General features: G+C 44.8%; 1 protein-coding gene across 2 annotated transcripts in view; it reads right to left on the bottom strand.

The window, feature by feature from the left end:
* The window catches only part of STAT1 (signal transducer and activator of transcription 1), a 43,249-nt gene that overhangs the window by 3,395 nt on the left and 26,874 nt on the right, over positions 1-12,980 (bottom strand). For both annotated transcript variants that reach the window (XM_059928385.1, XM_059928386.1), the window contains exons 15-24: positions 11,926-11,967; positions 10,561-10,644; positions 10,016-10,114; positions 8,777-8,912; positions 7,321-7,370; positions 6,510-6,604; positions 5,581-5,726; positions 3,845-4,030; positions 2,823-2,898; positions 1,830-1,929 (exon numbers count right to left, since the gene is read on the bottom strand). In XM_059928385.1, the coding sequence (XP_059784368.1) occupies positions 1,830-1,929; positions 2,823-2,898; positions 3,845-4,030; positions 5,581-5,726; positions 6,510-6,604; positions 7,321-7,370; positions 8,777-8,912; positions 10,016-10,114; positions 10,561-10,644; positions 11,926-11,967 (1,014 nt within the window). The remainder of the gene's footprint in view (positions 1-1,829; positions 1,930-2,822; positions 2,899-3,844; positions 4,031-5,580; positions 5,727-6,509; positions 6,605-7,320; positions 7,371-8,776; positions 8,913-10,015; positions 10,115-10,560; positions 10,645-11,925; positions 11,968-12,980) is intronic.

Below are 12,980 nucleotides of genomic sequence, written 5' to 3' on the forward strand. Positions count from 1 at the left end.
CATCTGTAAAGTGGGAAAAGCAATAATACCTAACTCAGAAGGCTGTTGTGAGGACTAAGTTACCACCCGTGGAGTGCCTGGTACACAGTAAGTGCTTAACAAGTGTCACCGATTAATGGTGGTGATGACCATGATGTTGATGTAACTTGCTCAGGACAGCAAAGGAGGAGAAAAAGAAGATCGTGCCGTTCTTTGGTTCTGTCCATCGATCTTACACTTTCTAAATAGGGCTTTACAGTTATTCCATTTTTGTGTAGGGCTCACAAAACACTTCAGAGCAGTGTGGGGAGCTACATTCCAACAGAGGATGCAACCTTACACAGGTACAAGGTTCATCTTTCACTCGCCAATAGGAACAGAACTATTGTGCTATTACACTACCTAAGCATTTTTCTAAGCGATTTTTTTTTTCAGCCTTAACAATCAGGAGGGTGTAAAGATTTTAGCCTGTACTTCTTCAGGTGAGGGAAAAGGATAAGGAAAAGGTTACATACCAGAAACCTGAGTCTAAACAGATATTACTAATGCCGCACCAATGCATTCCCTGAACGCAGGGATGTGCGACCCTGAACGTTGGGAGATAGCGCCCTCTCCCCTCATCCTGTCCTCCCTCCTGCATCTCTGAGCAGTCTGTGCCAGGCACCAGTGATGGAGAAAGGCCAGTAATGACTCAGAGAGGCTTTTCTTTAAAACACTAAGCAAATTTTAAAAAATGAACTGGGGGGCTTCCCAGGGGGCACAGTGATTAAGAATCCACCTACCAATGCAGGGGACATGGGTTTGAGCCCTGGTCCAGGAAGATCCCACATGCCATGGAGCAACTAAGCCCGTGCGCCGCAACTACTGAGCCTGCGCTCTAGAGCCTGTGAGCCACAACTACTGAAGCCTGCGCGCCTAGAGCCTGTGCTCCGCAACAAGAGAGGCCACCGCAATGAGAAGCCCACGCACAGCAACGAAGGGTAGCCCCCGCTCGCCACAACTAGAGAAAGCCCGTGCACAGCAACGAAGACCCAACGCAGCCAAAACTAAATAAATAAAATAGATAAACTTATAAAAAATGAACTGGAATAGCTTCATGTGGAAAAGAGCTTAAAATTAAAACAGCATCAGCAAAAATCCAGCCAATCAAAATAAATAAATAAATAAAATCTTTAAGGGGAAGGATTTCAGGTTGACAGGCAAACAATACTATTTGACACACTGAAAAACATTGTCCCAAAGAAAGATGCACTCTTTCGTGGACAGCCCTGTTCCCATCCCTATCATGGTACTCATGACACTCCGCTTCACTCCTTGAACTTTTTACTCTTGGCAAAGCCCTTCACAGCCCCAGGTGCTAGCGGTGCAAGTTAGTTCTCAAACATAAATCAGGTAAAGTGTTTCGCTGTGGCTGCCCAAGTCTCTATAAGGACTGTGTACCAAGCATTAGTCTCCTCCCTTCCTAAAAATAACACCTCTTCACCCAGACGCAGTGCTGAAACAACGGGCCGAAAGGAAAACATTTTTTTATCAGAGAAATCCTAGTTCCTTAACATATGAGATTTCTATGTGGACAACTTTAAAAGGCAGAGGGGGAGCTTTTAAATATTTGAAATGTCATTATTTTTTGGAAGGTGCTGAAGGCCAGGAGTAAAAACCCTGGTGACGACGTAGCTTGTTTAAACACAGGAGGCTCCAACTTGTCATAGCTAATCTAAAAAACACCCTTCTGGGCTCTGCCAGAGGCTCCTTCTGACAGCTCACAGACAGGCCCAGGGTCTGCGAGGCACCCTCTCTGCCTCAGAGAGCAAACACTCAGCGTGCTGAAAGCGTCCCCGTGTGGTACTCACCATGTCAAATTCTACAGCGCCCACTATCCGAGACACCTCGTCAAACTCCTCAGGAGACATGGGAAGAAGGTTGTCTGTGGTCTGAAGTTGAGAAGGGTGACTAAAATGGGGAGAAGGAAACAGGAAATGTTAACATCTAGATTATGAAAGCAGTGGTGCAAACTTTGCCATTTCATCTTTGGCCTGTGACTGAATCATCATTTTAGATTTTTATTTCAGGGAAGTGTATACACTTGTAAAATACATTTGAAAAAGGACAGATCTCGAGAGGCTCATGTCCCCAGCCCGGCCCCTTGGGAAACACACTGTACTCTAGAGATGTGAGCCAGAAATAGCCAGTCTGGATCCTGCACCGCTTCTGCCTGGGTGAACATGGGCGCGAGCTTGTGCAGTTGTGTCACCTACCCTGGCCCGAGAAGCGCCAGAGAAATGTCTGGGGAGTCCCTCATCCCTACCTTGAGGTCTGTATGCAGATAAAGCTGCTCCAGAGGGTTTTTACATGAAGGCTACATCCATTCACCCCAAGACAGTGCTGCAGGCCAAATAACTGACAATGACTTTTCCAAAATTTTTTCTACCTTTTACAAAATGAAACAACAAAATAAAAGCAAACGGAAAAAAATGTATCTCAGTCATTACTTTGGCCTTTTCTAGATTGAAAAGAACTGCTTTCCCACTCTGATCAATTTTTGTTCATTTTATTTACACTTTTTCAAAATATCAGTTTGGGGAGAACTTATATACCTTAAATACAACTTTGTTTTTTTTGGATTTTTTGGGTTTGTTGTTTGTTTGTTTTTATAAAGGCAATAAAACGCTGATAGGCAGTGACACCAGGATCTCTAATTAGGATCTTTCCACAGGTCCATCTGTGATGGTGGCAGCAACAATTACAATGGAAAAAAGCAAAGAACAAGCATCTTCAACAGGCCCCAGCCAGGAGGGGGGCTTGTTTGAGGATTTTAAACATGTCACTCTTCTGTGTTCACTTACACTTCAGACACAGAAATCAATTCAGTCTTGATATATCCTGTTCCTTTAGGGCCATCAAGTTCCATAGGCTCTGGGGCTAGAAGCAAACACATCACGTACACTTTCCGTTAGCAGAAATTACACAAGAACAATCAACTTTTTCTTTGATCAAGACTGGACTGTTTTCCTTGGCGGTCAGGTTAGACTCCCTGCCTGGGTCACCTGAAATTGTAGTGCGAATGCAGAAACAACCAGACGAAAAGGGGAGGCACATTCAGCACAGAAGTCAAGCTAAGGCTTGAAATCCTACAGAAGTTTAATCTGGTTTATGGTCCTGGCCTGGTTGGTGTAATAAACACATCTGTCAAGGTAAGCTGGGTGCATCTTCTCCCCAAAGTAACTGTGCTAATATTGAGGCTACTGATCCACTAAGTTGGTTGGTGCATTCCAAACCAGATTAGTCTAACTTCCACTTGCTCAAACGTGGTTCAATGAAGACTAAGCAGCGTGAGACCCGTGTGCTAAGCTTAGACGTGCTCTCAGTGATGTGACCTAATAACTTATCAGGTCACCATGAAGGGACCACTTCACTTCGCCCGGGCCTCCATTTCCTCAATTTCAGGAGCAGGCTGACATAAAGCAGGTGACCATCACAGGTCCTACGTTTTACCCCTCCAGGTAGAAAAAGTAAAAATGTAACAAGTACACGCGACCAGAAATGGACCTTCTCCAACACCCCTAAGATCAAAAACCGTTTACTCCTTTCTTACTATCTGTGTCAGGCCAAACAATGTATTATGTTTCAACTGCGCTGTTTATTAGAAAGCCAGCTTTTACCAATTCAAAAGAAGGGGTGGGCTAGTGACATGGCATGGGGGAGTCTGTGCTGGCACCCTGCACTGATAGGAAGGCAAGGGCAGTGTGTGGGGTGAAAGCCTGTCTCCCGCAAAGCTCTGGACTAGATGAAGGGAGAACACGACCACAGGAACGGCCGGGCTGTGCTATGACGCATCGGGCAATGCTTGCACACTCTGCCCACTTACCTTCCTTTGGCCTGGAGTAGTACTTTCCAAAGGCATGGTCTTTATCAATATTTGGATACAGAAACTTCAAGGGATTCTCTGGAATATTCTCAGCGGCCATGACTTTGTAATTGCGAATAATGTCAGGGAAAGTAACAGCAGAAAGTTCTTTCTTTGTGTAGGGTTCAACCGCATGGAAGCAAGATTCTAAAAGGAAGAAAAAGCAAAGTGAGTCCCACAGAATATCCCGCAACAATAGAGGAGAGAAACAAACACTGCAGAGTTTATGGATTTGACAGAACCTGGTAAGAACTAAACACAATCTAGGAGTTACATCACAGAGCGTGTAACTCCTTTATTCCTAAATAGATTATTATCCTTTCTTTAAAATAGGAAAAATAAAGGCCATCATTACTCTCGGGAATACTGCATTTGTCATTATTTACTTAGATTTGTACGTCTAGCCAAAAGAAATTTATTAAATACCTTTAAAATAACTAATTACTAATTGGGTCTTCTTGGCTCAAGCCATAGATTAAGTTACTAGAAGATAAACTCACTTTGTCTTTCTTTTCATATTGAAAAATGAAAATAACAACAACAACACATGGAAAACAACTTTTTAAACAAACCAAAAAGAGACCCTATTTGCTATTTTTTTCTCTAATCCTTAATGTAAAAAAACACAGTTTAATTCACTCCTGGTCTTAGTCCCAGACTTCATTGGAATCCTGCTTCCTAACTGATCCAGGATTTCACTTTTGGGGCACACATTCCAGAGGCTGCTGTCAGGTGCTCTGGGGACTCTGCCCTAGAACTTCAGACCAAAGCTTTGTAGCTGGTGCTGCCCTGCTTTCAACTTTCCGGTTGCCAACGGTTTTCATCTTTGTCTGGTTTGCTAGTTCCATCTCTCAGCAAGTTCAGGAAAAGAACTACCAGGGGAGAAGAAGAAAAGGGCAGGCTCTACCATCTCCTGTCCTCACTGGGCTCTAATCCCAGCTCTCCTGTTTTTTTACCAGAAGAAAAAAAAAATAGAAGAAGAAAAGTATCCCATCTTTTTGCATCTTCTAACTGAAAGCGTAAGTCACTGGAACAAATCAGTTTTCCCTCCAATCCTTCAAACAGAGCAAACTACAAGCAAGAGTGAAAAGTCACCAGCTTGTCTTTATCACTTTCTTGTCTCCACTGAAACCTGTTTCTCATTCCCCAGAAACCTGTTTCATAACGCATAGGTTTTCGGAATTGTTTTTGCCATGGATGCACTTGGTCAAATAGAAACCCAAGATATAACCCAGATAAACGTGCACGAGCCTTCTCTGTCAGAAGGCAGGGTGGAGGGCTGCACCCAGTCCCAGGACCCCTCTCACAGAGCCTGCCCTCATCTGTGCACATCCATGTGGGATTCCCTTCCGTGGGTCTGGAAGCTCACGCCTGTGCGCTATGGGTTTCCTCCCAATAAATGACTGCCAGTCGTACTGACTCGCATCTTTCACCTACAGGTGACAAACCTGACAAAAAGGAAAGAATGTGGCCTTGTCTTTTAAAAAAAAACCATCATTTGCACAATATGTTCCAGGCAACGAATCCCAAATAGCCCTTGGTGATGTATTAAATCCTACTGGGGAAGCTCAGCTGGGGATAAGTGGAGGAGCTGCAATTGCATGTCAAAAGCTCATTATTTGTATGAGTTGATTTGCAGCGAAGAAGGGCTTGCACCCACATTTTGAATCGGTGTGTGTGCAGGTGTCTTGGCTTACCACCTCCGTTCTGGGGCCTCTCCACCCATGTGAACGTGATGGCCCCTTCCCGGCAGCTCTCACTGAACCGCAGCAAGAATGTCCCCGGCTGCTGGTCCTTCAGCAGAGCCCGCTCTCGCTCCTTGCTGATAAAGCCCACGATACACCTGCACATGGAAAGGGATTGATGGAGGTACTCTGAGGTTCAGTCATGACTGTAATTTTCACGTTCACTTACAAATCAAGATGACTACAACTTGACACAAGAACACAGGATAGAAATGTATCGACTATTTTAGATGCTTTAAAATCTATTTCGTTGATACTTCAGGAAGCATTTCACTCATACATATATATGCTGAAGTCCCAACAAAGCTCATTAACATGGTGCCCGTTGGATGCTACAGATGATCAATAAATACTTGCTGGATTAATGAGCCTTTCATTTTCACCTGGGGATTCTGAAGGCCATGAAAATGTCTGAAATTCATGCATCCTTTCTAGTGAAGAGAAAGGCTCAGACAATCCATTTTCATATTCTAGACCTCTGACCAAGTTAAAGTCTTTGCTGAAATATCAACTGACCCTGGGAAAAAATTAGAAACAATTTACCGAGTCAAAAAAGTTTTTTCTTCCTTACTTGGAGGCAATAAAGCAGGTGCTCAAGAAATTTTTGTAGAATGAATGAAGGCATGAATGGCACTCAGGGTTTTTAAATTTAGCTTTGAAAATTCATGTACATATACTATGGAAATATAATTTTAATCTTATGAGGGTCTACTATCGTGAATGCCTGAAGGGACAGCCTGCAAGCATCTGTTTCTGTGAGATGCACCCAAGTCTTGCCAAATAATGAAGTCTGTCTGGGTCAGGCCTATCTCAGCCTTGCAGTAATGGAGTGTGTGCTCAACATATGTTTCAAAAATAATACACCTATCAATGGCCCTTACCCATCATTCCAGAGACAGAGCAGGTGTTTTTTAATGAGTTCAAGGATGCTTTCAATCCAAAGCCAGAAAGGAAAATTTTTATCATTTATATTTTCCTGCAAGTATACAGATGCACACATTAGAAACCAAGAAATCCAAAACAGCGACTTAGCATGTCTCCTCCCGCCATCAGGTTTTAGTTTGCAAAGACTGCCCAGCTGCCAAAGCTAGCACTGCCCCCTACAGAGCCGTCCCTCCCCTCTTACCAGCTTTCAGACACCAAGCTCTCCATTTCCTGAGCCAGGCTCTGTCTGCTTCCCTCTCCAAACATTAGCGACCCAGCCAGGGAATGACCTCCAGGGTGATCCCAGAATACCAGTTGCCTTCACACTACTAAACTCCAGTAGCGTGAGCTTGTCAGCACTGTCTGGTGACCCTACCGGGGTCTGATTATTCCCCCCAACTGGTCTCACTGCTTGAGCAGGCTCAAGACACCCCTCCGGCCCAGCGGGCTGTCGACGCCGGCACAGACCACACGTTTCTCATGGACGGGGCTGAAACGCTGCCAGGCCAGGGGTCAGCGTGAGGAAACAGAAGACTCATGTCGGATATGAGAGAATGTTATCACCCAGGCAGGTGCTTCCTGTCAGACTCGCGCTTGGAGACTAACCTTCAGTGCGCTGAAGGAAAGTAAACAACTTGCCCTAGGGGTTCCGTGGGCGAGAGGAACACGCCAAAGCAAGCACAGTGCAGCCGGCACCAGGGCGAGAAATCCGAGACCCTCAACAGAGAGCGGAAAGCACTCAGAGCATAAACTCCAGACAGCACCCACCTTACAGAAGCGAGTCCATGGAATAAGACCATCAGGGCCAGCACTGGGACCTAAACAAATAAAAATAAGTTTTTTAAGGAAATGGAAATCAATTCTGAAGCTTTGGCTGGACTGATGGCTGTTGTATTTGCTCTCAAAGCGCCAACACTCAACAAAGGAAGGTTGTGTGTACACAGTGGATATTCTCAGATTCACTAATACAATCACTTGTGCTTTCTGGAGAAGCCTCGATTTGGTCCCCCTTGTACAGTATCATTTCCCATTGCTTCCCTCTCCCTCCTTGGCAGGCTCCTCTCCCGGTGACCCTGAGAAATTTTTTTCAAGTTCAAACTAAGACCAAGATCACCCCTAGGTGATCGATTTAACTGACACTTGACTTTACAAGATTATTTTAGATATTAATTAGGCATTTCCCTCAGCCCTCCTCCAAATAGGACACAGGCTCAGGGAGGTCGATGCAAGTCAAAAGCCCAGTGAGAGAAATGAGAGGGGAAGGAAGCCTCGGGGTTATCAGCTACATAAATTGAAGAAGCCTGGCCGTAAGACGTGGTGAGCCTGACATCTCTCTTCACAGAGAATCCCAAATAAGCCACTATAGGCAGAAAAGATATCTGTCTTAACTCTCACCAAATAAGGGAAAGGAATAGGAATGACTTCTTACTTTTTATTAAATTGCACAAGACTCTCACTGTGACAGCTGCGTGGCCAAGAGAAGGCACTGCTGAGAGCCATTTGGTTAGGAAAAGCCTACTGGTGTTTGCAGTACATGCAGTTCTGCTACACAGAAAGCAAATCTGGAAAAGAAGGTGACCGTGGATTTTTAAAGAAATAGTTCAGATAGGCCCATTCATTGAAGATCTGACCTTGAGACTAGTAGGTCTCAGATTTGCTTAGTGTGGGACACTAATAAATCCATGACATTAGCCACTGAAAGGGAATTCTCTATCATGGGCTGCACCCTGCCCATCAGGCAGTGCTGGTCACGGGCATCCTCCTGATGTGGACAGTGTCTCCTCACACCTGGGCCACCTGAGGTACGAGACCTGGGCGTGTGCTGTGTGGTGGGCAGCCCGAGGACCTTATTCTTAACATGTTGGGGGCTTACTGTTTTTCTCCCCAAGGTTAATAAAACTTCATATTTCTCAAAGAATTTATTTTAGCCACAAGTAATATATTTTACATAATTTAGACAGCTTTCCCCTAGGAACCCTGTTCAGAAATGTTAATATGAGATAATGGGGAAATGATTCATTTAAATCTTTTATCAGGTCTCTATCTCCTTCTAAGGTAAGGCATCATTCTCACTTAACTATAATAAACTGCTGCTGGAAAAGCCAATAGATTTTAACACTCTCCTACCCTGAACAAAATAAAGAGCAAAGAGGAGGAAAGGAGCAAGTCAAGATATTTTATGAATATCAATTGTTAGTTACATAAAAAGTGAATATGCTCATACCAAGAAGTTTCTCTCCCAGCATGTTCAGCTGGTCCACATTGAGACCTCTTTTGGTGACAGAAGAAAACTGCCAACTCAGCACCTCTGAAAGCTGAGACCATCGTGCACAAGGTGGGTTCAGGAAGAAGGACAGATTCTAGAGAGAAAACACCCAGAAGCTAAGGGCTACTGACGAGCCACCAGTCACAAGCTTGGCACTGAAACATGGATCTGTGCCAAAGTTCAGTTCTCATCTATGACACACAGATGTTTTCACAGCTAAAGAAGAGAAATCCTCATTATTTGCAGATTCACATTTGTGAATTCATCAACTCACTAAAATTTAACTCCCAAATCAATATTCGTGGCACTTCTGCAGTCATTTGCAGATGTACCCAGGCACACAGCAGTGAAAAGTTTGAGTTGCCAAACATGTATGTTTCCAGGTGAGGTCAAACAAAGCTATGATCTGCCTTCCTATTTCAGCTCTCATACTATACCCGAGTGTCTTTTTTGAGGTCTGTTTAGTGCCACGGTTTTTGCATGTTCATATGCTTTTTTGTTGGTGATTTCATATTTAACATGGCCCTCAAGTGCAGGGCTGAAGTGCTGTCTAGTGTTCCAAAGTGCCTTATGGAGAAAATGCATGTGATATATAAGCTTTGTTCAGATGTGAGTTATAAAGCTGCTTGCCATGAGTTCAATGTTAATGAATCAACAAGTATATTAGATAAGGGATCTTTAAACAAAACAAGGTTATGTATTGATCAGCAAATGCAAAGGTTGTGCCAGAGGCTCATGGGAACCTAACCCCGTGTTTCCCCTAGACGCAGTGGTTCAGTATCTGCCAACTCAGTGTTCACAGTGACTTTAAAGGACTTTAAGTACAGTGAGTAACCAGAATCAACTGTAATTAATCAACCATATTAGAGTATCCACACCCTAAGAATGGAGCAGGCTTATTTAGCATATATACATTTTTTAAAAAGCATAAAAATAAAGGACCTCTTCCACAGTAAAAGCCGTATAAAATTATCTGTCGCCTGAGCTTATTCACATGGAAGGAAAATCATAATTCTCATTTCTAATACATACACATGCTTTGCTTTTCCAGAATTACTCCGATCCCTAGCAATGCCACTTGAGTTGTGCCACTTTTCCTTCAACATCTGGCCCTTAAGGGCTCTTTCAGATATGCAGAAGCTAGACCATGAGGTCTCTGGTTAACCCCTGGTATGAAAGTAGATGTGTTTTCCATACCCTGGGTTCTGCCACCAGCATGTTGTACCACAGGATGGAGGCCCAACCACTCGGGAGCTGGCTGACATTGGAGATCACCACGATGGGCAGAGAGGTCGTCTAGAAGATGACAAAGACCTTGAAATCATCTGAATCACAGAAACATCACCTTCAGACCACTATGCAGCCTCACAACTAAGCAAGGGATTCCTTGTACATTTGCATTATCTTTTATATTTGAAAATTAAGAATGTAAAGGTATGTTCTTTGGTTCGTAGTTGAATTTGTCTTTGATATATCTTTTAAGAAATAAGTTTCAATGCTTCATATAAAAAATTAACACAGGACATCTCAACTGGAACATTTAGCTTATAGTATCTGAAGGTTAATTCAGTTCTCTAGCTGCCTGAACGATTAAATTAACATCAAGATAGTACTGGCTGAAAACAATAATCTTTTTTAGCAATTCGGTAAATACATCTAAAATAAAAATTGAGAAATAAAAATACACATAACAGTTTAAAGTAAAAATAAAGTTTTCCACATCTGGAACATGTAAGTCTTACGTCAAGCTCAATGACCAAACCAGGCTGGCACAACTGGGTTTCAAAACTAAGGGAGTGAAGCTCTTCAGTAACGATGAGAGGACCCTTAAAAGAGAAAAGGGAAACAAAAGGAATATAGCGATTCAGTCACTGATCCTGCAACTTGCAAGAGCCTACTAAGCATTTTTTGCAACAGGCTGCAGAAAGCCTGAACCTAACCAGCTGCAATTCAGAAGAGCATTCCAATTTTTGACCATCTATCCCAGATTTCATTATCCCGAGTATCTCACTGTTCTCTCAAAGATCAGATTTCTGATATTATGGCAAGGGATATGGATTAAGGGGAAAAAAATGTCGATAGGGAAACAGCAACTTCTAATGGGTTTATTCATGACCTAAGGCATCCTGGCCCTCAGCCCCTTCTGAGGGTGTGTGTGGGCTGCACACCTCAGGCTGACATGGGGTGGAAAGTGTACACGTGTTCCAGGTGTGATTTTCTATCGGGAGGGCTGATTTGCATAAGCCTGGCTGGTCATAAAGTGTCTTGGTATGGGTAGAAAGGTTATATAGTGTTCAGAGCACCTTCATACATATTACCTTACACGAGCATCACAACAATTTAGAACCAGAGAGATGTGGCTGCCATCCCTGCTCACAGGAGAGGAAACTAAATCCCTGGAAGGTCACAAAGATAGTCAAGATCCAAACCAGGGCTGGTCAGGCCCGGGCCGGTGCCTGTCCCACTGTCCCACACGACCTCTGCTGGCTGTCGTGGGGAAAGACAGCGTGTGTGCCATGCAGGCGCAAAGGATGACAACCGGTCCAAACCAAAGCAACTCCAGGCATTCTGTCCTCTGCCCATGCTTCACATCTGAATGCCTCACAAACACAGCTCCTCAAGGACTGGCTGTGAAAATGAAACTGACAGAAGGATGACGCACTGGGTAGGGGACACGTGGCAGGAAAACCCTCTCGGCACACATCGTTTTTGGCAGGGCAGTCATGAAGCTGGCCTCTAGTTCTAGCTCTGACAGGTAACTCCCTGTGCACCCTTAGCTAAATCCTGCAAACTTCCTGTGGTCCAACTTCTCCACCTGTGAAATGTGAATAACACAGTAGCCCCCCGTACCTACTCTGCTGGGCTGTCTGTTGAGGGTCCAATAAATTCATGTGCAGAATCACTTGACAACCATAAAGCACAAGCACAGAGTGGTTTTACCGTTATGACAGATACACCATGTCCCAAAGCTTGTCCACTGCCCTTCCCTGCTGGGTCTTCCTGCTGCTCGCCCCTCTGTGAGGGGTCCCTGGCCCCCGGGGCCACGGAGCCAACCTCACTGGACAGACCTGCTAGTTAGAGACCAATCACAAGAGAGAAAGACTCACCTCGTTGGTTCTGGCACCGGCGTTTTTCTGTTCTTTCAGTTGCTACAAAAAAAAACAAAAAAAATCTTAGTAAACAGTACCATAATCATCAAAGTTGCTATTTTCATCTACAAATCAAACCAAAGTGAGGACTCAGAAAGAATGAAGGAAGTGAAATTATTTTCAGAATGCGGAACAGGAGGTGAAGCGACCCTTGTGTGGGTTCACGAGGCAGAGTGCCTTTTCCCAGCATTCCGACCCCCTGCGAACACCACAGGGCTCAGAAGCATCCCAGGGAACAGCGTCCTGCCCCCTCCCCCAGGCTAGCTTTTCCCGAACCAGCCCCCATCACCGTCATTCGCTGTTTCATGCTCCCCAGGCTCAGGGCACAGCTTCTCTTGCCTTTCCCTCCGCAGAGTCTCCCAGGCCTGTGACTCAGGCCTCTAAGACTGCCCTCAGAAGGACTTCAACCACGCAGGTTATAAGGGAGCAACTTGGAGACCCCAGAGCAGCTCTGGACACCCTCAGACTCCTGGGTTGGACTGAGACTCTCACACAAGGTCTAGCTTCCCAACTATGAGTTTGCGGGTTCACGAAATGGTTGCCAATAAAAAAAAAAGGATGCTTTGAACCTCCCTGCAGGCTCCAGCCCAGGAAGTGTGCAGGGCTCAGCACCAACACATCTACAGAACAACTGGCAGCCCCGATTCTCAGGGAGAGAGGAGAGAAGGCACCACCCACTTAAACACCTCTGCTGATTTCCACTGCCCGGTGCCCGGGCCCTACTCCTCTGGAGACAAAGTGCTCGAGACAGTGGTTGTGGGCAAGACCCCAGGAGGGAGGTGGTGAAGAAGGGGCCAAAGAGAGACTCCTGGGGCCTGCCACGCTTGGAGGGGGAGAAGGAACGGTCAGGATGTGGGGCAATAATGACCTCTGGGAAAATTCCAAGAATCTAGAGTGAGTGATCACTGAGGTCCTGGAGGAACCATGTACGGATAGCTTATGTGCACACTGGTTTATGGAATATTTTACTGAGATCACTACCCCCCAAAGAAGGTATCTCTGAGAGAAAGACT

Source organism: Balaenoptera ricei, chromosome 7, assembly GCF_028023285.1.
Source record: "Balaenoptera ricei isolate mBalRic1 chromosome 7, mBalRic1.hap2, whole genome shotgun sequence".
Classification (NCBI taxonomy): Eukaryota; Metazoa; Chordata; class Mammalia; order Artiodactyla; family Balaenopteridae; genus Balaenoptera; species Balaenoptera ricei.